Source organism: Sus scrofa, chromosome 12 (assembly GCF_054392235.1).
Source record: "Sus scrofa isolate SSC_HxYL_T2T_F1_AM1 chromosome 12, Sscrofa_HxYL_maternal_Yorkshire_Landrace_v2.0, whole genome shotgun sequence".
Lineage (NCBI taxonomy): Eukaryota > Metazoa > Chordata > Mammalia > Artiodactyla > Suidae > Sus > Sus scrofa.
Window position 1 is genome coordinate 25600602 of NC_139394.1, and position 25431 is coordinate 25626032.

Consider the following 25431-nt stretch of genomic DNA (forward strand, 5'->3'; position numbering starts at 1 on the left):
GGGGCAGGCAGAGGAGCTCAGCAATTAGTGGAGGTCTTAGAACTGGAGAGCCATTCAACCCCTCTTCCCTCTGTCCCCCCAGCCCTTCAGGGCAATCACCAGGAGCTCATCACGCGTTTTATTCAAAGTTGGCACTTGCAACTGGAGACCCCGTCCTGCACGGCATTAAGCATCCTCCGTGGATAAGATCACCAAGCTCCTTGGCTTCCAGTTCTTTTCCTGTCTGCAGTAGAGCTCTGTGTACTTCTTCTCCCCAGAGCCTTCCCACTGCAGCGGGGTGGTGGGGAAGGGGCAGTCACAGCTCATGGCCCCAGGAGGTGTGCAGGTCTAGTCCAGGCTTCACGAGAGCTGGCTCTGGCATGGGGCTCATGGCAGTGCCTGGGTCAGCACCCCAGAGATCCCTGGCTGTCAGCAGCTGGGCTCCACATAGTTCCCAGGGAAGAATCCGGAACCCTCGGAGCTGACGCCCTCACACCAGCCATCAGAGTAGCGGCGGGTGATGCAGATAACGGTGCCCTCAGAGAAGGAGAGTTCGTTGTCCTTCTGGCCAGTGTATGGGTACAGCGTTACCACTGCAGGGCGGGAGGGGAGGGCGCCATGAGATGTGCTTCCTGCAACCATGGGGATGCTGGCGCCCTGCATGCTAGACTCTAGGGAGCAACTAGGGGAGAAGGCTGCAGGGAGTGGGGCAGGAGATGCCTTTTCCAAAGGCCCCCCCGCCCCATTCTTCCCCAGCTGAGCTAATAATGAGGCCAGCTGCTTCCTATGCAGGGGGTGGGGTGCAGACCACCTTTGCAGAAGGGAGGGGAGGATGACTCTGCGATGGAAGAGTTGGGTGGGGGGAGCCCTGAACCCAGGATCTGGTGCCCTTTCCCGTCTCAAGAGTCAAGTACCTTTCTCCAAGTATGCATCAGGGATCCAGCTAGGCTCTTCTGGCCCAAAGCCTGGTGGGGGTGGAGGTGGAAGCCCCAAGTCGTCTACATCCAGGGGTGGAGGAGGGGGCAGGTCCAGGGGGAGGGGCAGCTCTGGGGCTGAGAGGGAAAAGCAGAAAGGCTGCCAATGTGACAGGCAACCTGCCACTCTTTGAACGTCACTGTTCAAAGAGCAGGGCTCCAGGGTTTATCCATGTTATTTTTTTGGCCAAGCCTGTGGCATATGGAAGCTCCCAGGCCAGGGCTTCGACCCAAACCGCCGCATTGACACGGCTGGAGCCTCAATTCACTGTGCCACAAGAGAACTCCAAGGATCTACTCGTTTTAGGTAATCTGCCTCTTACCCTCGTTCATCCTGCTCCTCCCACAATGCAGGTAGGAGGTGCTTAGTAAACACTGAGTGACGGTGAATCGAATCGTGTAGGATGAGCAGACTCTGCCACTTAGCTTGGTGAGCCTGAGGCAAGTCAATTTAACTCTCAGGCTCAGCTTCTCTTATTTTTATTTTTTTTATTTTTTAATTTTTTTGTCTTTTTGCTATTTCTTCGGCCGCTCCCGCGGCATATGGAGGTCCCCAGGCTAGGGGTCGAATCGGAGCTGTAGTCCCCGGCCTACGCCAGAGCCACAGCAACGCGGGATCCGAGCCGCGTCTGCAACCTACACCACAGCTCACGGCAATGCCGGATCGTTAACCCGCTGAGCGGGGGCAGGGACCGAACCCACAACCTCATGGTTCCCAGTTGGATTCGTTAACCACTGCGCCACGACGGGAACTCCCTCAGCTTCTCTTAAATGGGAGTGTGGAGATTCTCTTAGGGTTAAGTTTAAGTGGGAAGGTGGGTGAGACGCTTCGCCCCCGGGGGCCTGGTATAAAGCAGGTGCGCTCAACTACGTTCGCTTCCCCTTCCCCTTACGCCTGTTGCAAAGCATCCACGGAGAGGCCCAATTGGATCCAAGGGGTGGGGAGAAGTGTTGGGGTGAGGCAACGACCCCAAAGTTGAGCTAGGAGGGGAGGGCGGAGCTCCTTACCCGGCGGGGGCAGGGACATTTCCTCCAGTGGAGGGGGCAGCAGGAAGACGTTGGAGGCAGCAGGTGGAGGGGGCGGAGGTGCTGCTTGCCCCTTGACCGCGGAGACACCACCGACCCCTTCAGCGCTGCTGAAGACCAGAGAAGGGGGGGGCTTAGGCTTGACTGGGGGACGCCCTCCCTAACTCGGCATCAACTGGCCCCGCCCCTTTAGTTTTAAGCCCCGCCCTTGTTCTCCTGTGGCCTCTCACCACCCCCCCGCCCCAGCCATCCTATTTTTTGGGCCCGTGGGCTCACCCGGCCGAGGCCAGGGAGGAGGCAGAGGAGGCGGCGGAGAGCTTGCCGTTGGGCACCACGGGGGGCTGCACCGGCTCGGGGATCCGGGGCGCTCTCCTAGGGGTGGAGGGGAAGGGTGTCAGCAAGAGGGAAGGCTGCTGGCAGGCAGGGGGTCGGGACGGGGAGGAGGTGGTAGCTGGCAGCTGGCAGCTGGCAGCTGGCAGGAGGAAGTTTGGCGCCCGGCTTGAGGCGAGGGTGGGGGAGTCGAGTTTGTGGACTTGGGCGGGGCAGGTTAGGATCGCGGCGAGGCCTCACCCGAGGGTGGCGGAGGCGGGTGCGGCAGGCGCCTTGATGCTCTTTCGAGACAGGGTCCCGGTCCGAGACAGCTGCGTGCTCGAATCCTGCGGGTGGAGGGGAGGGGAAGCAGGGGGCGGGGCTGACTCGTTGCCCCGCCCCCACGCCGCCGTGGCCCCTCCTCCCGGAGAGGAAATGGGGGAGGGGCGGGCGAGGGCCGGGAGAGAGAGCGTGGCCACCGGCAAGTTCCCGCTTCCACTTCCCAGCCCCTCTTCCCACCCCCTCACCCGCTGCCTGGGTCTTGGGTCTGAAGGCCGCTTCCTCCTCTGCCGAGCCCCACCCTTTTCCCCCCAGCAGCCCCCAGCTCGCTGGTCCCCAACCCTGAGAAACCCCAACCCCCGCGCGGGGCTGCGGAGGTGGTAGGGAAAGGACCTCCCATTTAGAATCGTCCCCTGTTGGCCGGCCTGCGGCACTGGCTTTGGGGAGTTGGGGGCAGAGAGGGGCAGCACCCTTGGAGTGTTCAAGTGACAAGGTGCAAACACACGTGCCAGGGAGCACTTGTGTGACGGACAGCGTTTGCCCAAGAGAGGGTGCACGGGGAATGATGTCTTCCGCTGTCCTTCAGGAGGGACAAGACAAAAGGGACTTGAGCTGAAGCACGAAGAACTTAGGTTGGACAATGGGTAGAATGGACTGGTGACTGAAGGAGGGAGTGTACTTTCTCTTTGGGGGAAGATGGTGTGTTAAAGGATATGGGGTGTGGGGGCGGAGTTCGCGTCGCGGCGCAGTGGTCCATGATTCCGACTAGGAACCATGACGGTGTGGGTTCGATCCCTGGCCTCGCTCAGTGGGTTGAGGATCTGGCATTGCCGTGAGCTGTGGTGTGGGTCCCAGCCGCGTCTCGGATCCTGCGTTGCTGTGGCTCTGGCGTAAGCCAGTGGCTGCAGCTCCAATTCCACCTCCAGCCTGCGAACCTCCATATGCCGCCGGAGCGGCTCAAGAAAAGGCAAAAAGACAACCAAAAAAAAAAGAAAAAGAAAGAAAGAAAAGGATATCAGGGGGTCATTTAGATACTAGGAAGCTTCTAGTGTCATCTGGAGTGTTGCAGTGTGGGGACAAGGAATCAACAAAATGGGCTCAGAGTAGTTCCCCTTCGTAGCTCCGAGGAAACGAAACTGACTGGCATCCATGAGGATGCAGGTTCCATCCCTGGCCTCACTCAGTATTCTGCGTTGCTGTGAGCTGTGGTGTAGGTCACAGACACAGCTCAGATCCGGAGTGGCTGTGGCTGTGGCTGGCAAGTGCAGTTCTGATTCAACCCCTCGCCTGGGAACCTCGGTATGCCATGGGTTTGGCCCTAAAAAGACAAAAAACAAAAACAAAAAATGGGCTTAGGGGTTTGTGTACTCTCCCACCTCGAGAGGAGATGGGCTGTGAAGAAAAGACCAGAGTCATTCACCATGTCCCCCTTTGAGCTGGCTGCTTCCTGGCCCCTTCCTGCCCAACAGCAGCTCTGGGATGACAGTTCAGTGCAGTGACCTCAGACCTCCAGACAGAGGAAGTTGCTGTGCTCCTGTGGCTGGGGAGCCATTCTCATGCACACCCTGACATACTCCCCCGCCTTCCCCTTCACACACACACCCCACACCCACAAAGGGGGGTGAGGATGGGTGCTCAGATATCACTCTCAGCAGATCCTGTGAGTAAAGGTCAGTTATGAAGAGAGGGGTCATGAAGGTTTTTGGTTTTTTTCCTCTCTCTCTTTTTAGGGCCACACCCGCAGCACATGGAAGTTCCCAGGGTAGGAGTTCCCATTGTGGCTCAGTGGTTAACAAATCGGACTAGGAACCATAAAGTTGTGGGTTCGATCTCTGGCCTCCCTTGGTGGGTTAAGGATCTGGCATTGCTGAGAGGTGTGGTTTTAGGTCACAGACTCAGCTCAGATCCCGAGTTGCTGTGGCTCTGGTGTAGGCTGGCAGCTACAGCTCTGATTAGATCCCTAGCCCGGGAACATGCATATACCACAGGCACGGCCCTAAAAAGACAAAAAAAAAAAAAAAAAGAAGTTCCCAGGCTAGGAGTCTGATCGGAGCCGCAGCCACTGGTCTACGCCATAGCCCCAGCAATGCCATGTCCGAGTCGCATCTGTGACCTACACCACAACTCACAGCAACGTCAGATCCTTAACCCACTGAGTGAAGCCAGGGATTGAACCCACATTCTTGTAGATACTAGTTGGGTTCATTACCACTGAACCACAATGAGAACTCCATGAAGATTTTATTGTTTGGGTTTTTTTTTTTTGGTCTTTTGAGGGTCGCACCCATGGCACATGGAGGTTCCCAGGCTAGGGTTCTAATCAGAGCTGTAGCTGCTGGCCTAAACCACAGCCACAGCAATGTAGGATCTGGCCCATGTCTGTGACCTACACCACGGCTCATGGCAACTCCGGATCCCTCACCCACTTAGCAAGGCCAGGGATCGAACCTGCAACCTCATGGTTCCTAGTCGGATCCATTAACCACTGAGCCACAACAGGAACTCCGGGAGTCTCCTCTTTAAGGAGGCCTTGTGGGGTGGGGCAGCAACTTAGGATGACGGCTTCAGGGACTGAGGAAGGAAAGAGGCTGCAGGTGGGGACAAGAACATGGCCGTGGAAGAGAGCTGAGGCTCTAGAGAGAAGATACCCGTGAGGCAGAAGAGGGTGGGCTGTAGAGAAAGAGGAGGGGCCCCTCTCTTTACCTTGATCCCATGGCCAATGTCATCCAGGCAACCAAAGTTGAGGGGTTTCCTGTAGTAGGGCGTCAGGGGAGGTAGGCTCTCGGGGGCGATGATTTTCTGGCTGGGGGGCAGCCGCTGGACGGTGGCTAAAGTACCGATCTCCCTTCGGGCCACCTTCTCCATATGCATGTTCACCATCTGCGACACAGACACAGGGTTGGAGGTGACAGTGAGATGGCCTCTGCCCAGCACCTCGCCCTTTAAGATGTTGGGGGGCGGGGGGAGGACCAGAGGAGGCCGTGAAGTCCAGAGAGAAAGAGGGAGGTCTGTCCCCAAGGCCACACAGCATTTGGGAAAAGAGTGGCCAGGGGAGGATGGAGCTACTTTGGAGCAACTTCCTGGCGGAAGAGAACAGGGTTATTTATTGTTCGCTGAGCAGGAACCAGAGGCAAAGGGAAAGCACAGCATCCCTGGGGGTGCAGGGAAGAGACGGGGCTGGCTCGGGAGCAGAGCGGGTCAATGCGGAGGTGGCTGAGAATTGTGGCTGGAGCAGCTCTCCCTTTGGGGGGACACTATGAAGTGAATTAACTTCCTCTTGGAATGTTCTGTGGAGAAACCTGCAGCCCCGGGAGGGCGGGACCTCCAGCCTGCTGGGGTGAGAGGAAAAGACACACCCACACGGAACCTGTGGAGGATACACTGGCCAGGCTGATGTGTAACTGGAGCTGTGCGGGTGGTTTATGGGGCAGTGGCTCGGCCAAGGATCCAGGAAGGAAGGAGGAGGGCGTGTGTGCTAGATAGGGTGGGGGGTAGTGGCAGTGCTGCCAGGGCTGAGGCTACCTTGCCAGGCAAGCACTGTGGGTCTGGGATTTTTCCTAAGTCACTGCCTGTGTTAGGATGGAAACTGGGTCCATTTGCCTCTTTCCTGTCCCATGCAGCCCCCATGATGGGGAGAACCTACTGTCTGTCGTATAGGAGAGAACTCAGGGAAAAAAAATTTCTGCCAGGGAGTTCCGGTCATGGCTCAGTGGGTAATGAATCCGACTGGGAACCATGAGGTTCTGGGTTCCATCCCTGGTCTTGCTCAGTGGGTTAAGGATCCGGTGTTGCCATAAGCTGAGGTGTGGGTCGCAGATGCGGCTCAGATCCCACTTGGCTGTGGCTGTGGCTGTGGCTGTGGCTGGTGCCTACAGCTCCCATTAGACACCTAGCCTGGGAACTTCCATATGCCATGGGTACAGCTTTAAAAAAAAAAAAGAAAAGTTCTGCCATCACAGAATCCCTGGTCTGATGGAGCAGCAAGGCCCACCCCTGAGACATAGCTACAGAGACAAGAGGGCTCAAAAAGCCTGGCATGTGCGTTTGGACATGGAGGAAGGCAGCAAAGAGCTTTGGCTCTAGAAGGTGTCTGGGAGGGGCTTCAGAGTTGGGGGCTGGAGTTCCCGTCGTGGCGCAGTGGTTAATGAATCTGACTAGGAACCATGAGGTGGCAGGTTCGATCCCTAACTCCACTCAGTGGGTTAAGGATCCGGTGTTGCGATGAGCTGTGGTGTAGGTCACAGACACAGCTTGGATCCCGCGTTGCTGTGGTTCTGGTGTAGGCTGGTGGCTACAGCTCTGATGAGACCCCCAGCCTGGGAACCTCCGTAGGCCACGGGAGCGGCCCTAGAAAAGGCAAAAAGACAAAAAAAAAAAAAAAAAAGAGTTGGGGGCTGATGTGAGCAGTCTCCCCACAGTGCTTACCAGGCCCAGTGTGCTCACTCGGGCTTCCACTTGCCGCAGGGCAGCCGCCTGAAGGTCCAACATACGCAGAGTGTTTCCAGCCAGGTTGCCCACCTGGTAGGCCACACTGGCCAGGGCCTGGGTGGCGAAGGCCATGGTCTCCTCCAGCGCCTTCCGCTTGTCTGTGGCCTGAAAGACACGCAGTCCTGACCTCAGGCCACCCTGTCTCCCTGGATCCTTGGCTGGATGGGCTAGGGTGGGGTAAGGGATGAGGCAGGCGAGGGCTGAGCTGGGAGAAAGCCTCAACCCTTAGATGGTTCAGGTGTTTTCTCGAAGGATGACATGGGGGAAGTTTCCCTGGTGGCTCAGCAGAAATGAATCCACCTAGTATGCATAAGGATGCAGGTTCGATCCCTGGCCTCGCTCAGTGGGTTAAGAATCTGGAGTTGCTGTGAACGGTGTTGTAGGTTGCAGACGTGGCTCAAATCCAGTGTGGCTGTAGCTGTGGCTGTGCTGCAGGCTGGCAGCTGCAGCTCTGATTGGACCCCTAGCCTGGGCCCCTCCATATGCCGAAAGTGCGGCCCTAAAAAAAAGCAAAAAAAAAAAAAAAAAAAAAAAAAAAAGAATGGCTTAGAGAGGGAACATCAGGGAAGCGAAGTGAACCTGTGGCCCTGGGATCTGGATTTAAGGTGAGGAAAAGATACCCTGATACCCTTCTCAAATAGTCAGCCTGAGGCTTGGTTCTACCAGCTTCCTGGGCTTTGGGGGAGGTGGATGGCACAGTAAAAAGTGAACAGTAGAAAGGAAAGAGGAAGTCACTACTGGCTGGAGGAGATATTCTCAGACTTAGAAACCAAACAACCAAACGCAGGCACCCATCCCAGATCTTCTTCTTCTTCTTTTTTTTTTTTTTCTTGGCTATTTAGGGCCCCACCCGAGGCACTTGGGAGTTCCCAGGCTTGGGGTGTGGAATCGGAGCTGCAGCTGCCGGCCTACACCCCAGCCACAGCAACACGGGATCCCAGCCGCATCTGAAACCTACACCACAGCTCACGGCAACGTTGGATCCTTCACCCACTGAACAAGGCCAGGGATCCAACACTCATCCTCATGGATACTAGGAGGGTTTGTTACCACTGAGCCACAACGGGGAACTCCATTTCCCAGATCTTCTAACCAGAATCCCCTGGGAGTGAGGCCAGTGAATCTGCACCTCTAAAAGCTCCCCTGGTGCCTCCTATGCTCCTGGTTTAGCTCAAGTCTGCAAGTTGGTTTCGGGGTAGCAATAACCTGTGGTCCTTTTTTTTTTCTCCCCCTTTCTTTTTCTGCCGAGCCCATGGCAGGCAGAAGTTCCTGGGCCAGGAATGGATCCCACGCCACAGCAGTGACAATGCTGGATCCTGAACCCACTGCTCCACCAAGGAACTCTCTGGTCCATTTTATAGATAAGAAACTGAGGCCCATGAAGGGTGGCATCATTCATTTCCACCGGTAGCTTCCCAACACACTGAGAGTCAAGCAAACCTCTGGCCATGGCTTACATGGGCCCCCCGAGGGTGGCTCCTGCTTTCCTCCTCCTCCTCCTCCTCCCCTTCCACTCTCCCTCTCCCGCATGGTCTTCCTGCCACACTGGCCTTTGGATCTCTGTTCCTGATCAAAATAAGATTGTTTCGGAAAGTTCCTGTCCTGGCACTGTGGTTAACAAATCCGACTAGGAATCATGAGGTTGCAGGTTCAATCCCTGGCTTCGCTCAGTGGGTTAAGGATCCAGCGTTGCCGTGAGCTGTGGTGGAGGTCACAGAGGCAGCTCGGATCCCACGTTGCTGTGGCTGTGGCATAGGCTGGCAGCTACAGCTCCGATTGGACCCCTAGCCTGGGAACCCCCTTATGCCACAGGTGCAGGCCTAGAAAAAGACAAAAAAAAAAATTGTTTCTACCCCAGGGCCTTTGCACTCATTGTGCTTTTTTCCCCCTTGGGACTGTGCTCATGGCATGTGGAAGTTCCCAGGCCAAGGATCGAACCCATGGCACAGCAATGACCTGAGCCACAAAAGTGACAACACCAGATCCTTAACTCACTGAGTCACCAAGGAACTCCACTGTACTTCTTTCAAGAATCCTTATTATTAAATCGCTCAGCTCTTCAGAGATTACCTTCTGGCCCCAGCTAATACTTCTGCATTTTATTTTTTATTTTATTTTTTTGTCTTTTTGCCTTTTCTAGTGCTGCTCCCGCGGCCTATGGAGGTTCGCAGGCTAGGGGTCAAATCAGAGCTGTAGCGACCAGCCTTCACCACAGCCACAGCTATGCCAGATCCAAGCCTCATCTGCAACCTACACCATAGCTCACGGCAACGCCGGATCCTTAGCCCGGCTGAGCGAGGCCAGGGATCGAACCCGCAACCTCATGGTTCCTAGTTGGATTCGTTAACCACTGAGCCACACACGATGGGAACTCCGTTCTGTATGGAGTCTCTGTCAAATTGACTCTGTTCTCTTTTCTTCAGAGCACTTAACACTATCAGTAATTATTTATCTGTGAACTTTATTATCTGTTCCCTCACCCATTCTCTCTCTCTCTGTCTCTCTGTCTCTCTCTCTCTCTCACACACACACACACACACTAAAATAAGTGCTTGGAAGGAAGGAAACTCGTGTGTTTTATTCTGCATCCTTTCCTGGATTAGTGCCCAACACATACATGATACTTAATAAATCCGTGTTCGTGAGTTAATCAGCAGATTGCATGCCAGCCCAGTCACTTGCTGGGCATCATCCTACTGCATGCCAGGCACTGTGCCAGGTTCTGGCCAGGGCCACACTTCCAGTCGGTGGTGGTGGGGTGGGCAGGGAGTGGCTGAAGACAGAAGAGCGTTTTTTTTTTTTTTTTTTTTTTTTTTTTTTCAGTCCCAGATCAGACTGTGGGGGCTGGGACAAGACTTCTCTGGTCATTTGGTTCCCCAGGCAGCTTCCTCATCCCAGGATGGGACATTAAGGGGAGGGGGGTATGCCAGGGCAAGTCTGGGGAGAGGCCCGGGGACTGACCAGCAAGACTCCTTGCTGAGGGCCCTCAGGGGCGCTCAGGGCCTGTAGTGGAGAACAGACCTAGAATCTATCCAGACAGGATGCTGAGAGAGACCCGGGGGCCTCTGGGGTAGCCCAGGGCAGGCTGGAGCCAAAGGGCAGGCCCAGAAAATCTTCTGTCCCCCGCTCCCGTCAGGTGGTCCTCCCTGCTTTCTGTTCCAACAGAGGGAGCGAGCTGCTCATTTGCATTCAATTTATATCTCATCGCATCAGCATATGTAACCAAGGGCCTTGAAAAAGCAAAAGCAAAAAAAAAAAAAAAAAAAAAAAAAAAAAAAAAAAAAAATCAAGCCCAGGAAGTTAAAACCAGAAAGGACAGCAGGTCTTAGTTTAGCTCAAAACCTTCCTTTAATATGTGAGGAGAAGTTCCCATTGTGGCGCCTCGGAAACAAATCCAGCTAGGAACCATGAGGCTGGATCCCGAGTTGCTATGGCTGTGGTGTAGGCCAGCAACTATAGCTCCAATTCCACCCCTAGCCTGGGAATCTCCATATGCCATTAGTGCGGCCCTAAAGAGCGGAAAAAAAAAAAAAAAATTAGTGAGGAGATGAAGGCCCAGAATGGAGCGGTGACAACTCCTTTGGTCTTGGCTGGCCTCCCCTGTACTGTCCCCTCCCTGGACTGGCATGCGGAATGCATCACTGGATTTTTCCCATCCATCCAAACAGGAAAAAAACGTCTGTTGGGCCCAGGTCTGGGAGGCTAGAGCCCGAATGCCTCCTGTCCCCTGGCTTGGGTTTTGACCCAGGCCAGGTCTGGAGAGACGCAAAGGTCTGGCAGCCATCGTCATGGCTGACTGTTTATGCATCATGCAAATCACCTGCCTGAAAACTCATCGGACCCTGACAGAGAACTCTGCAGGTGACCCCAGCCTGCCCTCCCCCATTCCCCAAGGGTCTCTTGACACCTGGTTGGGGTAGAGGGAGGCGGGGAGGGAGGTCGTGGGAACCAGGCCTTGTTTAAAACCAGCTCTGAGAAGTCACCCAAACCCTTCCTAGGCGTTTCCTTCCCCAAAACCCCCAGAGAGGCCGGGAGAAGTAACGGGTTGTGTGGCCTGGTAGTTAGTGTTCTGCATGAAGAAAGAAGAAATGCAGGAATTCCCATCATGGCTCAGCGGTTAACGAACCCTACTAGTATCCACGAGGATGCGGGTTTGATCCCTGGCCTCACTCAGGGGGTTAAGGATCTGGCGTTGCTGGGGCTGGGGTGTAGGCCGGCAGCTGCAGCTCCAGTTTGATCCCTAGCCTGGGAACACCATATGCTGCGGGTGTGGCCCTAAAAGGCAAAAAGATGAAAAAAAGAAAAAGGAAATTTGCCACAGGTCCAGGACATGGGAATTGGCCTCAGGTCTTGGTGATCTCCAAATCTCTACGTACACTGTGCGCGCAAGGGAGGACCAACCCAGACGTGCCTTGAGATACGCAGAAGGTGTTTAAGGAATGGAAGGAGCGCCTCCATCCTAGTCCGTAGGAAGAGCGTGCCTTCTGGTGCTGGGAGAATGGATGGTTTACAAGCCATGTTCCAGCTCATCTGCAGTATCTACAATTAGTCATTCAACATCTACACTCAGTGTAGCTTTTTTTTTTTTTTTTTTGGTCTTTTTGCCTTTCCTAGTGCTGCTCCCATGGCATGTGGATGTTCCCAGGCTAGGGGTCCAATCGGAGCTGTAGCCTCCAGCCTACGCCACAGCCACAGCAACGCCAGATCCGAGCCACGTCTGTGACCTACACCACAGGTCACGGCAATGCCGGATCCTCAACCCACTGAGCAAGGCCAGGGATCGAACCCGCAACCTCATGGTTCCTAGTCGGATTCATTAACCACGGAGCCACGCACCATGGGAACTCCCAGTGTAGCATTTTTAACTAGAGGTGTGTGTCGGGGGAGCTCTGGAGTCAGAGTTCCCATTCAAGCCCCACTAGCTTGGAGACCTTGGGAAAGTGAGTTAACCTTTCCAAAGCTCCGCCTTCTGGTTGTGAAGTGGGAGTGCTCCTTGCCTCCCAAGATTGGGGTGAGGACTGAAGGAGGCAATGAGGGCAGTTAGGGGGGCAGAGTATCTTAGCTGTTGTTATCATTGGTGCTCTTTATGTATGCATTTGTTTATTTCTCTCTCTCTCCTGTTCTTTTTCTTTCTTTTTGGGGGGGCCGCAGGTGCAGCATATGGAAGGAAGTTCCCCAGGCTAGGGGTGGAAACAGCCACAGCAATGCCAGATCCTAGCCACATCCACATCATGGCTTGCCCACTGATCCTTAACCCACTGAGCGAGGCCAGGGATCAAACCTGCATCCTCATGGGTACTGGTCAGCTTCTTAACCCACTGAGCCACAGTGGGAACTCCAACATTGACTTTCTTTAAGCTGCCATTTTCCCATAAACACTTACTCCTTTTACTATTGTTTTTTCAACACCCCTTGAGCTGGGAGGTCCCAGTGCACATAAACTGTCTTAACATCATACTGCGTGTCAGGGAGGGGAAGGCTGAAAGGAAAGGGCTCAGCCTGAGGAGTCAGGAGGCCTGGGCGGATGCCCGGCTCTACCATTGCCAAGCCGTGTGACCTTGGACAAGTCATCTTGCCTCCCTGAACTGCCGTCTCTTCATCTCTGAAATAGGAATAGCGATACGGTCTCGCAAGGCGATTAAGAAGGTCAGTGAAATAACAGAGGTGCTCTATCATTTCTTTTTTTCCTTTCTGGCTGTGCCCATGTCATGCAGAAGTTCCTGGGCCAAGGATCGAATCCCTGCCACAGCAGCCCTGAGCCCCACCAGTGACAACACTGGACCCTTAACGACTAGACCGCCAGGGAACTCCTTAGAAAGCCATTCTAAAATGCCACTATCCTTGTCTTTTGCTTGTAGCCTGCTCCCAGCTGTCATATGGTCCATCCCCCTGCCTCTGAGTCAGACCCCATCATTTTTTTTTTTTTTTTTTTTGCATTTTAGGGCCACACCCGTGTCTATGGAGGTTCCCAGGCTAGGGGTCTAATTGGAGCTATAGCTGCCAGCCTACACCACAGCCACAGTCATGCGGGATCTCAGCCATGTCTGCAACCTACACCACAGTTCACAGCAACCCCAGATCCTAACCCACTGAGCAAGGCCAGGGATCGAACCTGTGTCCTCATGGTTGCTAGTCAGATTCGCTAACCACTGAGCCACGCCGGGAACTCCAGACCCCATCTCCTTAACCCGGTGTAGTCTGACCTCTCTCAGCTCTCCTTCAGATATCAGGGAGAGACCTTCCCTTGGTGCATCTCAAGTTCACAACAAAGTTTGGAAAGTTCTGCTGAAGTCGCACCTAGAGCCATCCTCAACAGGGAAGGTTGGCACCAACAGGTGTGCGAGGCCAAGTCTTTGGGCCTCTGGATATGATGATGAGGCTGGGAAGGAGCCGAGGCCCGTGGCAGGACGGGGTCGCACTGCCCAGGCTGGCATCCCTGAGGCTCTGGAGGAGAGAAGGGGGCACCGTGGGGGTTTGGGGAGCAGGGTCAGTGTTCAGGTTTTGGGGGGCTGGGGTGAAGCCGATCTGGGTCGGGGGCATATTTCAGCCGGGTCCAAGCCAAGCACCTGTCAGGACAGGCTCCAGGCGCCTGGTGGGGCTGGGGTGCGGGGCTGCCTACCTGCACGTAGTTGTCCTCGCAGTAGTCCGCGACCCGCAGCAGGGCGCTGTGGTTGCCCCGCAGAGCCTCCCGGGCCGTGGGGATCTCAAACTCCTGCAGCTGCTGCAGCTCCGCCATGGCCCCCGCCTCTGCTGGGCTCCCCGGGGAGCCGGCCGGTTTTGCACCTCACCCTGCCCTGATCGGTCGCTCCGCCTTCTCTCTCTCTCACTGCTTTTGGTTTCCTCTTCGTGAGAGCCCCAAACCTGCTCGCAAAGGGCAGGCATGCTCATTCTGGGACAAGAGGAAGTCAGTCCCTGCTCCCTGGGCCTGTGCCTCTCTGTCCCCCGCCTAGGGGAAGGGGGAAGCGAGGGTTGGGGTGGGGGGGTGGGGGCGGGGGAGAGGGCCTTTGGGGGCCCAGCCCCCCATTCTCTCCCCGCAGAGGAAGTCAAGATGGGGGCGGCTGTGATTGCTCCCTGGGCCTGGAGAGGAAACTGCAGCGCGCATGGGCTGGGGTGGGAGACTAGGAGGAAGGGGCTGGCCTGCTCTGGGGGGGTGGAGATGAATTTTCCACTCATGGAAGGGGAGGAAAGGGCAGAGGGTGGGGGCTTCCTTGGGAAGCTCGGGGATGAGTCACCAAGAGACAGGGCACTGGAGGGTGGAGAGGATATGGAGCCGGGTCAGGCTGGGGGGCTGTGGGCCGGCAGGGCGGCAGCAATGGGAAGCTGCTGATGCAGCAGCCGAGAGGAGTCAGATTGGACGCTGGGAAGATACAACCAGAGGTCCCCTGAGAAGGGTTATCAAGTCTCCGAAGGGTACCCTGCCGTGAAGACCTGGTGTACACACTCTGTGCCTGATGGAGGCAGGACAAGATGAAACCGACCAAAGGTAGCGTGAGGGGCTCAGGCTAGATGGCAGGAAGGACTTGGCTTGGAGAAGCACCAGATTTAAATTCCAGATTATCCGGTCGGTCTTAGGAGGCAGAGGTGGACCGAGCACTGAGCCAGCCTCAGCAGGTATGTGCCCCATTTTTTCCTGCATCACAGAGGACTCAGGATGACCTCTGGGGTCCTGACCTGATCTCAAATTCTTCTTCTTTTTTTCTATTTTTGGTCTTTTCAGGGCCACACCCGCAGCGTATGGAAGTTCCCAGGCTGGGGTCAGCTCAGAGCTACAGCTGCCAGCCTATGCCAGAGCCACAGCAATGCAGGATCCGAGCCGAGTCTGTGACCTACACCACAGCTCACAGCAACAGCCAGATCCTTAATCCACTGATCGAGGCCAGGGATTGAACCCACATCCTCACGGATACTAGTCAGGTTTGTTACCACTGAGCCACAACGGGAACTCCTGATCTCAAATTCTTAGAGCTCACAGCTGGGAGTGGGACTTGGATCCTGGGGCAGGGAAAGCTTGAGATGAACTCTGGCCTCCTCCCCACCCCTTCCACTGAGGAGTCGAGTGTCAGTCTAGAGTCAGGAAGAAAAGAGAATCCCGGCGTTCCCGTCGTGGCACAGTGGTTAACGAATCCGACTAGGAACCATGAGGCTGAGGGTGTGACCCCTGGCCTTGCTCAGTGGGTTAAGGATCCGGCGTTGCCATGAGACGTGGTTCGGATCTGGCATTGCTGTGGCTCTGGCGTAGGCCAGAGGTTACGGCTCCGATTGGACCCCTAGCCTGGGAACCTCCATATGCCATGGGTGCGGCCCTAGAAAAGTCCAAAACACACACAAAAAAATTAAAAAATAAAAAGAGAATCCCTTACTGACCACATTGGTCCCATAACATCTGCTCCTGGAGAGGGTCCCTTGTCATTGGTCAGGAGTCCATCTCAGCAGGAGCCCAGGGACTGCTCAAGGGCATAGCCGTTGTGCGGTTCTGGGAGAAAACCAAGAGCGAGATCCAGATGCGGACTCTGTGCTCCGGGATGGCCGAGGGAGAACCACAGGCAGGGCCCCAGGGAGGCATGGAGGCAAAAAAGCAGGGACACAAGTGTTACAGGTGGCCACGGCCCCCAGCGCCGATGGGCACAGCATCCTAAGTGAGTGCCTTTTCATTGAATGGGTGAATGGAGCCTGAGCTGGGAGAACCTTGTAAGGGGAAATTGTGGGGCTTGAATGGGGGACACAGCGGCTCCCCAGGACTTGCCTCTCTGGGGAGAAAGAACAGCCTCAGAGCAGGCTCAGAGGTAGGGAAGCAGAGGGCTTGGGGGAGAAGGCAGGGAAAAGGGAGCTTGCAGGGCTGGAGGGTGAGAACTAGAGAAATGGGCTCTAAGCCAGAACCAGAGGGGGTCCCTAGGGGCATGGGGCTGATGCCGGGGGAGGGGGGTGCAGGGGGCCTGCAGTGGTGGCCGTCTTGGAGGCTCAGGCTGCCGGATGGGCTTGGAACCTTGAGCCTATGATCAGCTTAGGCGTGAGAGATTTGGGCTTCCAGACCATCTGCTTTATCCAAAGACTTTCAGCTGATCAGGAGCCAGGAGGCTCAAACCCCATCTTGTCTGGGTCGGGGACAAGTGGCTTGAAGTGCACGCTCTTGCTTGGCAGGTGAGAGGGGCTGCGGTTGCACTGGGCTGGGATCTCGGCTTACAGTGGTTGACATGAGGCACCGGGCAGGCCTCCCCGATGACCCTGGAGGAGGGATGGGGGGATGATGGTGACGGTGACGATGATAATTGTATCGAGTTCATTATGCGCCAGGCGGTGTGTGAGAGTATTTCACATGTGTTGTGGTCCTAGGACTCACAATAATCAGGAAAGGCAGGTACTACTCATTATACCCATTGTGAGGATGGGGAAACGGAGGCTCCAGGAGGATGATCAACATTGCCTCAGGCCACACAGCGTGGAAGCAGCGGAGTCACAATCAGAGTTGGGGAGTTCCCGCTATGGTGCAGTGGGTTAAGAATCTGACGGCAGCCACTCTGATTGCTGCAGAGGCATGGGTTCTGTTCCCAGCCCGATGCAGTGGGGTTAAAGGATCCAGCTCAGACTGGAATCAGAGCCCTTCTGTTAACCCTTAGGGCACTCGCGCCTCTGACAGGACCTGGAGTTTCCTGAAAACTTCTGCCTGTGTCATTCGGTGGAACACAAACTTTGCTTCCAAATCTTTTTTTGTTTTTTGTCTTTTCTAGGGCTGCTCCCGTGGCATATGGAGGTTCCCAGGCTAGGGGTCCAATCAGAGCTATAGCCGCCAGCCTACACCACAGCTCACGGCAACACTGGATCCTTAACCCACTGAGCAAGGGCAGGGATCGAACCTGCAACCTCATGGTTCCTCGTCAGATTCATTAACCACTGCGCCACGACGGGAACTCCTGCTTCCCAAATCTTGCTCAAGGAAAGAAACTCCTTTTCTCCCCCTTCTCCACGCTCTGATTTCCATTTCCGCCATAGATAGGTCCTTCTCCAAAGGCCAAGATCCCATCAGACTGGAGCATCCTCGTCTCTTGAGCCTGGACTTATGATGGGGCGGGGGTGGTACAGTGCATACCCGGTAGGGGTGAGCAATGAAGGGCCTGAAGGGAGGCCACAGAAGGCAGGGGGAGAGCGGGGAGATGCTGAGGTGTAGAGAGTGCAGAGAAGGGAGCTGGGTGAGCCCAAGGGATGTACAGCTTCGGCTGTGGAATCCTTTCCAGGACCTGGTCTCTCCGGGGCAGGATGGCCCAGGATCTCAGCGAGAAGGAGCTCTTGAAGATGGAGGTGGAGCAGCTGAAGAAGGAAGTGAAGACCCCAAGAGCCCTGGTGAGCCTCCTCCTCCCTTCCCCACACCCTCTCCTCCATCCCTTTCTGGTCCCCTTGGAGCCGGGATGCGAAGGAGGAAGTGATGGACAGCAGGGCAGTGGAAGGAGATCTAGCTGCCTCTGGAAAGAGCTGGGATAGGGAAGGAGGCCAGGGTTTGAGCTCACGAAGGTGCGCAAGAGATGGGCGCAGAGCCTGGAGGGCTCCGTGTATCCAGCCTGCTCCAGCCCTGTCCGGAGCGGGGCCTGGCCAAATGGCCCTCCCAGTAAGAGTTGGTCTTTGGGGTTCTGCTCAAGGAACTCGCACCCCTCTCGCATCTGCCTGTGCCTCTCCTCTTTTTCCTCTCTGGCCTCAATCCCCCACCCTGCCCAAGAGAATGTATCCTTTTTCTTTCTTTCTTTCTTTTTCTTCTCTTTTTGCCTTTTTCTAGGGCTGTTCCCATGGCACATGGAAGTTCCCAGGCTAGGGGTCAAAGCGGAGCTGTAGCCTCCAGTCTATGCCAGAGCCACAGCAACATGGGATCCGAGCCTCATCTGCAACCCACACCAGAGCTCATGGCAACACCGGATCCCTCACCCACTGAGCAAGGCCGGGGACCGAACCCTCAACCCCATGGTTCCTAGTCGGATTCGTTAACCACTGCGCCACAACGGGAACACCCCTTCCTCTTTTTACTTTTTGTCCTTTTAGCGCCGCACCATATGGACGTTCTCAGGCTAGGGGTTGAAGCAGAGCTGCAGCCACCAGCCTACACCACGGCCACAGCAATGTGGGATCAGAGCCGCATCTGTGACCTACACCACAGCGTGCGGCAACAGCGGATCCTTAAGTCGCTGAGCGAGGTCAGGCATCAAACTAGCATCCTCCTGCTCACTAGTCGGAGCCACAGAGGGAACTCCCAGAAGGCTGTTTTCTTGAGACTGACTCAATCATGACTCCTGAGCAACAGACAAGGGCTAGAACCACGCTCTGCTTTCTTGCAGATTTCCAAGACAGGAAAGGAAATCAAAGATTACGTGGAGGCCGAAGCAGGAAATGACCCTCTTCTCAAAGGCATCCCTGAGGACAAGAATCCCTTCAAGGAGAAAGGCGGTTGTCTGATAAGCTGATGGCACTGGAGCCCCTCACCCAGACTGCCTGCCCCTCCTCAGCCCCCTCCTCAGCCAGAACCAAATGTCCTGGGTCACCCAGGCAGCCGGTGGCTGTTCACTGTCTCTTAGAGAATGAGTAAAGACGCCCGGCTCCACGCACTGGGAGTCCGTGCCCTAGTCCCGCTTTGAACTCCTTTCTCGCATCCCTCCACCACCTGCTGGGGCGCTGCTGACCCCACTTGGAAATGCGCTTGGAGAGCTTCCCCAGGGGCAGCGGGTGGCACTTTGTGGGGTCTGAAAAGACTGCAATTCCCTTGCAGTCCTTTGGCAACAGTTACTCCTTAGAACCCCCTCCCCTTTTCCCCTCCACTCTCTTCCTAAAACCCGTCATTCCCATTCAGGAGCTGGGTCGAGGACTGGAGTGGGGGGGTCCTTCTCCCCCCTCACATCTGGTCCCGTGGAATTCCGCCTAGTCATTTAGATCACCCCAGCCGCCTTGAGGACAAAGAGCCTGTAAAGTCATGATTTCTTCACTGTTATTGAATGTCTGCTCCATGCGAGAAGCAGGATAGAAGAGTGGGGGACGTGGAGTTCCCTCTGTGGCGCGGGGGGTTAAGATCCTGACTGCAGAAGCTCGGGTCGTTCTGGGGGTGCGGGTTTGATCCCTGGCCTGGGAACCTCCATATGCCACAGGTTCGACCATAAAAAGAAAAAGAAAAACAAACAAACAGACAAAAACCCTCAAATGGCTCTTATTCTCATAGAATCTAGCAGAGGAGACGGGAAACAAGAGTTACAATTAAATCGGTTAGAGCTACTCTGGGGAAAGCCGAGAGTGTTGTAGGGACACACAGCGGGCAGACTTTCAGGGCAGTGAACAAGGTCACAGTCAACTGCGGCAGGCAAGTGGGGTGGGGGGCAGACCCAGGAGCAGTAAAACATGGAGCTGGAGGGGACTGTGAGGTCAAGTCTTAAAGGACATTGCCATGAGCTCAGGTAAGAACTTTCTTTTTTCACCCTCATAGCAACAGGAAGCTTGGGAAGCTCTTTAAACAGCAGAAGGCCAGGCTTGGATTAGCATAAGGGAGGCTGGATCCTGCTAAGGGCTGGAAGACTAATTCCTGCGTCTTGGTAGCAAGAAGATTACCGTCTAAAGGAGCCACCGACAAGTTCCCGTCGTGGCTCAGCGGTAATGAACCCGACTAGTATCCATGAGGACACGGGTTCCATCCCTGGCCTCGCTCAGCAGGTGAAGGATCCCACATTGCCGTGAGCTGTGGTGTAGGTCACAGACGCGGCTGGATCCCGCGTTGCTGTGGCTGTGGCACACGCGGGCAGGTGCTGTTCTGATTGGACCTGGGCACTTCCGTATGCCATGGGTGTGGCCCTAAAAAGACCAAAAAAAAAAAAAAAAAAAAAAAAAAGGAGCCACAGACAAACTTTCATGATACAATGCATTCAGTGCCACATCAGAGAGGTCTGTGCAGAGCATGGGCTGGACACTCAGACGGGCTACCTGATCCAGCGGAATGGGGGCGTTGCATCCTGGGAGGGAGGAGAGGAAAGGCTTCTAAAAGGCGGTGAGGAGTTCCCGTTGGGCCCTGCGGAAACTAATCTGACTAGGATCCATGAGGACACAGGTCCAATCGCAATGCCGGATCCTTAATCCAGCACACCAGACCGGGTAGACAGTGAACCCAGGGTGCTACAAAGACACCATCAGATCCTTAAGCCAGTGCCCCACAGCAGAAACTCCCCTAAATGAGATCTCACGGCAACGCCAGATCCTTTAACCCACTGAGTGAAGCCAGAGATGGAACCCACATCCTCATGGACACTAGTCAGGTTCTTGACCGACTGAGCCACAGGGAGACTCCCCAAGGAGATGATATTTGGAGCGGAGTCCTAAAGGGTGAAGTTGTAAGTGGGTGGATGGATGGTAAATCTGGTCGAAGGGGCAGTATGAACAAGAGGAACAGATACAAGAAGGAGGAAAAGGAGTTCCTGACGTGGTGCAGTGGTTAACAAATCCAACTAGGAACCATGAGGTTGCGGGTTTGATCCCTGGCCTTGCTCAGTGGGTTAATGATCTGGCGTTGCCGTGAGCTGTGGTGTAGTTTGCAGACGTGGTTCGGATCCTGTGTTGCTGTGGCTCTGGCATAGGCGGCAGCTACAGCTCCATTTCGACCCCTAGCCTGGGAACCTCCATATGCCGTGGGAGCGGCCCAACAAATGGCGAAAAGACAAAAAAAAATAAAAAAAAAATAAAAAAAGAACAAGTGTCTGAATGCAAACCCCATTCAGGTTGGAGTTGCTGGAATGTCAAAAGAAAGGCCTAGGAGTTCCCGCTGTGGTGCAGGAGGTTAAGGATTCAGTGCTGCCGCTTCTGGGGCATCGGTCGAAGCTGTGGCTTGAGCCTGATCCCTGGCACAGGAATTCCTTGCACTGTGGGTGCAGCCATTAAATAGAATTGAAAAAAGAAAGGCGTTGGAGTTCCCATCGTGGCACAGCAGAAATGAATCTGACTAGAAAGACTAGAAACCATGGGTTTGTCGGTTCGATCCCTGGCCTCGCTCAGTGGGTTAAGGATCTGGCGTTGCCATGAGCTGTGGTGTAGGTCGCAGATGCGGCTCGGATCCCGCGTTGCTGTGGCCCTGGTGTAGGCCAGCAGCTACAGCTCCGATTGGACCCCTAGCCTGGGAAACTCCATATGCCACAGGTGTGGCCCTAAAAACCTAAAAGGAAAGAAAAAGAAGAAGAAAAGATAAAAGAAAGGCCTAGAGGCTTAGGATCACCTGCTAGAGAGTTGGGGCTGGAGATGACCAGAGGGTCTTGTTTGCAACACTAAACCACCTTATCTGCTGGGAGTGGGTCGGTAATGTTTCCATTTAGAAGGGAATTGGCTTTGAACAAGATTGAAAGGGGAAAGAGCAGAGGGAGGCAGAGAGACATTTAAAGAGATGACTGTGAGTTGGGGGCAGGGGTCCGGGTAGTGGCTGCGTCTGGAGGGGGAGCTGGGGTGAAGAGTTGCTTAGGAAATGAAGTTTTCTGATCTTGCCATCTTATGCAGTGATGGGTGAGGGACCGGGAGTGGTCAAGGGTGCCGCCCAAGTTTCTGTCTGGGGGAGGTGGGTGGTGAGAGAGACTTGGAAGCAAGTGAGTGAAAATGAACCTAACATAATACAGTGATCTGACCTGGAGCTCCACCCTCCCTCATCCCCTCCCTGCGGGCCCCAGCCCCAGGGCGCGTCCTGGGTCACTGATCAGAATCCAGAATCTCCCAGAGGCTCCATCCCAGTTCACTCCTTTCCCAATTCCATCAGGGCCCCACTTCACCAATCGGCAACCTCAGTAATAAATTCAGCGGCCACAATACATTCTGTCTGAAGAGGAAGGAGAGGGATGAGAAAGAGAAAACATTGAAATGCAATACTTATTTATTTATTTATTTTTTGCTTTCTAGGGCTGCACCCGAGGCATATGGAGGTTCCCAGGCTAGGGGTCTAATTGGAGCTGTAGCCGCTGGCCCACACAGCAATCCCAGATCCAAGCCAAATCTGCAATCTACACCACAGCTCATGGCAACGCCGGATCCTTTACCACTGAGTGAGGCCAGGGATCGAACACACAACCTCATGGTTCCTAGTCAGATTTGTTTCCACTCTGCCATGACGGGAACTTCGCAAATTCTTTTTTTTTTTTTTTTTTTTTTCCCATATTTCTTTTCCCCTATCTTCCCAAAATGGTTACTCAGCAATTTTTTATTTAATAAATATTCAGTGTTGACTACATAATTATTCATGTTGACCCACAAAGTACAGTTATTGCCTTTTTGTTTTCCTTTTTTTTTTTTTTAAAGATTTTTATTTTTTCTTTAGAGTTGTGCAGTAGGGTTCTTAACCCACTATACCATAGCAAGAACTACTCAATACTTCGTTTTTTTGGTGGGGAAGTGTAAATATTCCATGTGTCTTCCTTCTTGGTGAAAGTTCTTGGTCCAGGGGGCTGACTCCAACCTTCATTCCTGAGGATTCTGAACCCTTATCGGAGCTCCAGATAGGGCAGTAATTTCTTCTGCTCACCTTTGTCACCTGAAAAACTGGGTTGGCCTCTTGATGGATGTCAAGACAAAAGACACAATTAAGGCAAAGAATGGGAGAAGGAAAGATTTATTACTTGTAGTGCATGGGATCTTTTCTCAAGGCAGTATCTGTCCAAACAGCACTATTGGGGAAGTGTTTTTTTTTTTTTTTTCAGGGCCACGCCTGTGGCATATGGAAATTCCCAGGCAAGGGGTCGAATCAGAGCTACAGCCACTGGCCTACACCGCAGCCACAGCAACTCGGGATCCGAGCCACATCTGCGACCAACACCACAGCTCATGACAACACGGGATCCCTAACCCACCAATCGATGCCAGGGATCGAACCTGCATCCTCATGGATCCTAGTCAGGTTCCTTAACCATTGAGCCATGAAGGGAACTCCAGTACTGGGGACGTTTGAAGCTAAGCATATATGCCTATTATGAAGGGGCTTGGAAGGTCCCGAGGAGTCCAAGCGTGAGTCGATTGGAGTCACAAGGGTCAGAAAAGGTCAACGTCATCATCCTTTAGGCTCCAGTTGATCTGGTGGTTGAGCAGTCAGGCTAATCTTTACCGCAGACATCGGAGTGGTAGTCTTTACAACTGAGATATTATCTTTGCTTTCGTTACTCCTCTGGCCTGATGACAGTTGTTCCGGCATTCCTCTGTTCCCTTCCGATCATTCATTACGGAGACGCGTTCAAGGGCAGGCGTTGTGACCAGGCTTCGATCACAAAATGGCTCAGGCCAAAAATGGCTTTTCTTTGGGCAAGAAAGTTGTTTTCCTGTTGGGGCTCAGCAGGTTAAGAACCCAACTAGGATCCATGAGGATGCAGGTTTGATCCCTGGCCTCCCTCAGTGGGTTAAGGATCCAGCGTTGCGGTGAGCTGGGATATAGGTCGCAGATGCGGCTGGGATCTGGCATTGCTGTGGCTGTGGTGTGGGCCAGCAGCTGCAGCTCTGATTGGACCCCTAGCCTGGGAACTTCCAAATGCTGCAGGTATGGCCCTAAAAAAATGGAAAGAAAAAGAAAAAGAAAGTCACGTCTGCTTTTCTTTCCCTGGGGACCCCTCTCTTAACCGCTAACAGGCCATGGTGCCCCAGGGGCTCTCCTGGCTCCACCTATACCCTCCTGAGCCCTCAACATGTGCTAACAACCCTAGGACCCTGGGAGTTCCCATGGTGGTTCTGCAGTAATGAACCGGACTAGTATCCATGAGGACACAGGTTCAATCCCTGGCCTCCCTCAGTGGGTTAAAGATCCGACATTGCCATGAGCTGTGTCACAGACTCGGCTCGGATCTGGCGTTGCTGGGTGGCTCTTGCATAGGCAGGCAGCGACAACTATGATTCAACCCCTAGCCCGGGAACTTACATATGCCATGGGTCTGACCCTAAGAAGACAAAGGAAAAAAAAGAAAAACCCAAACCATAGGACCCTGTGCCTCAAGGTCAGGGATGGGAATCCCTGAGCCTCGCAGTCATGAAAAGAAAGCACTGGATGTTGTCACTGGTTCAGGTCAGAGAACATCCAGCAGCCTCTTGACAACACTCCAGCTTTGCACATGGTAACTCCTCACTGGCACAAAACCGGACCTGCACCAGGCCAGTCCTCACTCTGCAAGGCCCACAGCTTCCAGATGATAGACACGCGATGAGATTGGCAATCCCCGAGGGACATTTAGCCTTTTGCTTTACTAGGATGGAGGAAGAGGGCGGTGAAAAGGTCCAAGAAGAGGAGTTCCTGTCCTGGCTCAGTGGTTAACGAATCCGACTAGGAACCATGAGGTTGTGGGTTTGATCCCTGGCCTTGCTCAGTGGGTTAAGGATCCAGCGTTGCTGTGAGCTGTGTTGTGGGTCCCAGATGCGGCTCGGATCCTGCGTTGCTGTGTCCTGTGGTGTAGGCTGGCGGCTACAGCTCCGATTCGACCCCTAGCCTGGGAACCTCCACATGCCGTGGGAGTGGCCCTAGAAATGGCAAAAAGACAAAAAAAAAAAAAAAAAAAAAAAAAAAAAAAGACCAAGAAGGTCAGAGGTGTTAGGAGGCCAAGCAGAGGAGGGATAATTGACATTCCGATGGTCCAGAGCAGTAAGATTGTGCTGAATGGGAGGAAGGGAGCCAGTTGTTCTCGAGCTCCTCATTTCCTGATCAATTAACGTCAGGCTGAATAGTTCCTGTTTCAATTTTGTTTTGTTTTTCTTTATAGAGTCGTACCCGGCGTATGGAGGTTCCCAGGCTAGGGGTCGAATCGGAGCTGTAGCCACCGGCCTTTGCCAGAGCCACAGCAACACAGGATCCAAACCTCGTCTGTGACCTACACCACAGCTCACGGCAACGCCGGATCCTTCACCCACTGAGCGAGGCCGGGAATCGAACCTGCATCCTCATGGATACTAGTGGGGTTCGTTTGTGCTGAGCCACGACAGGAACTCCCCAAGTTTCAGATTCTATATCACCTTCCTTCCGCCCTCCATGCTCACCAGAGCCTCCCAGAATAGGAGTCCCAGGCCCCAGAAGGAGAGGGGAAGAGGTGAACAGCTGACTGGTTAACAGGTTAACTGGTTAACAGGGCTCAGCTCCTAGGGTTGGTTGATGCTCGACATCCTTCTTCATGGACCAGGCCCCCTCCCTACCTCCACCTCCTTCTGGATGTCCTGCAGCCTACAAGGAATGGGATGGGGGGCGTGCCTTATCTGCTGGGCATTTTGGTGCCTCAGGCAGAGGACAATTACCCAACTCTGACCTCAGGGCCTCTGGGAAAGTTAGTCAGAGCCCCCTGCTACCTCCTTCCAGCTCCCTATCTGAGCTGGAGGCCTGGGGACCAAATTGGCTTTGCGGGACACCCAGGCCTCCTGCTCAGAAGGTCCC

General features: G+C 54.4%; 2 protein-coding genes across 7 annotated transcripts; one reads left to right on the forward strand and one right to left on the reverse strand.

Moving 5' to 3' along the window:
• Positions 1–104: 104 nt before the first annotated feature.
• LOC110255205 (ABI gene family member 3-like) lies at positions 105–13992 on the reverse strand. 3 transcript variants are annotated; one of them, XM_084984740.1, is made up of 8 exons: positions 13675–13992; positions 6993–7160; positions 5271–5447; positions 2550–2635; positions 2256–2351; positions 1962–2086; positions 894–1031; positions 105–572 (listed from the first exon to the last, which is right to left on the reverse strand). In XM_084984740.1, the coding sequence occupies exons 1-8, from the start codon at positions 13789–13791 to the stop codon at positions 409–411; spliced, it is 1071 nt and encodes a 356-aa protein (XP_084840866.1). In that variant the 5' UTR covers positions 13792–13992; the 3' UTR covers positions 105–408. The 3 variants fall into 3 exon arrangements, with proteins under 3 accessions (XP_084840866.1, XP_003358134.3, XP_084840867.1); XM_003358086.5 differs by having other exon boundaries at positions 1962–2089; XM_084984741.1 differs by lacking the exon at positions 6993–7160 and having other exon boundaries at positions 1962–2089.
• LOC110255211 (guanine nucleotide-binding protein G(I)/G(S)/G(O) subunit gamma-T2) lies at positions 12562–18655 on the forward strand. 4 transcript variants are annotated; one of them, XM_013980995.3, is made up of 3 exons: positions 12562–12701; positions 17285–17390; positions 18371–18655. In XM_013980995.3, the coding sequence occupies exons 2-3, from the start codon at positions 17307–17309 to the stop codon at positions 18494–18496; spliced, it is 210 nt and encodes a 69-aa protein (XP_013836449.1). In that variant the 5' UTR covers positions 12562–12701; positions 17285–17306; the 3' UTR covers positions 18497–18655. The 4 variants fall into 4 exon arrangements, with proteins under 4 accessions (XP_013836449.1, XP_003358133.1, XP_005668915.1 ...); XM_003358085.5 differs by lacking the exon at positions 12562–12701 and adding an exon at positions 14301–14666; XM_005668858.4 differs by lacking the exon at positions 12562–12701 and adding an exon at positions 14301–14538.
• The last annotated feature ends 6776 nt before the right edge of the window (positions 18656–25431 follow it).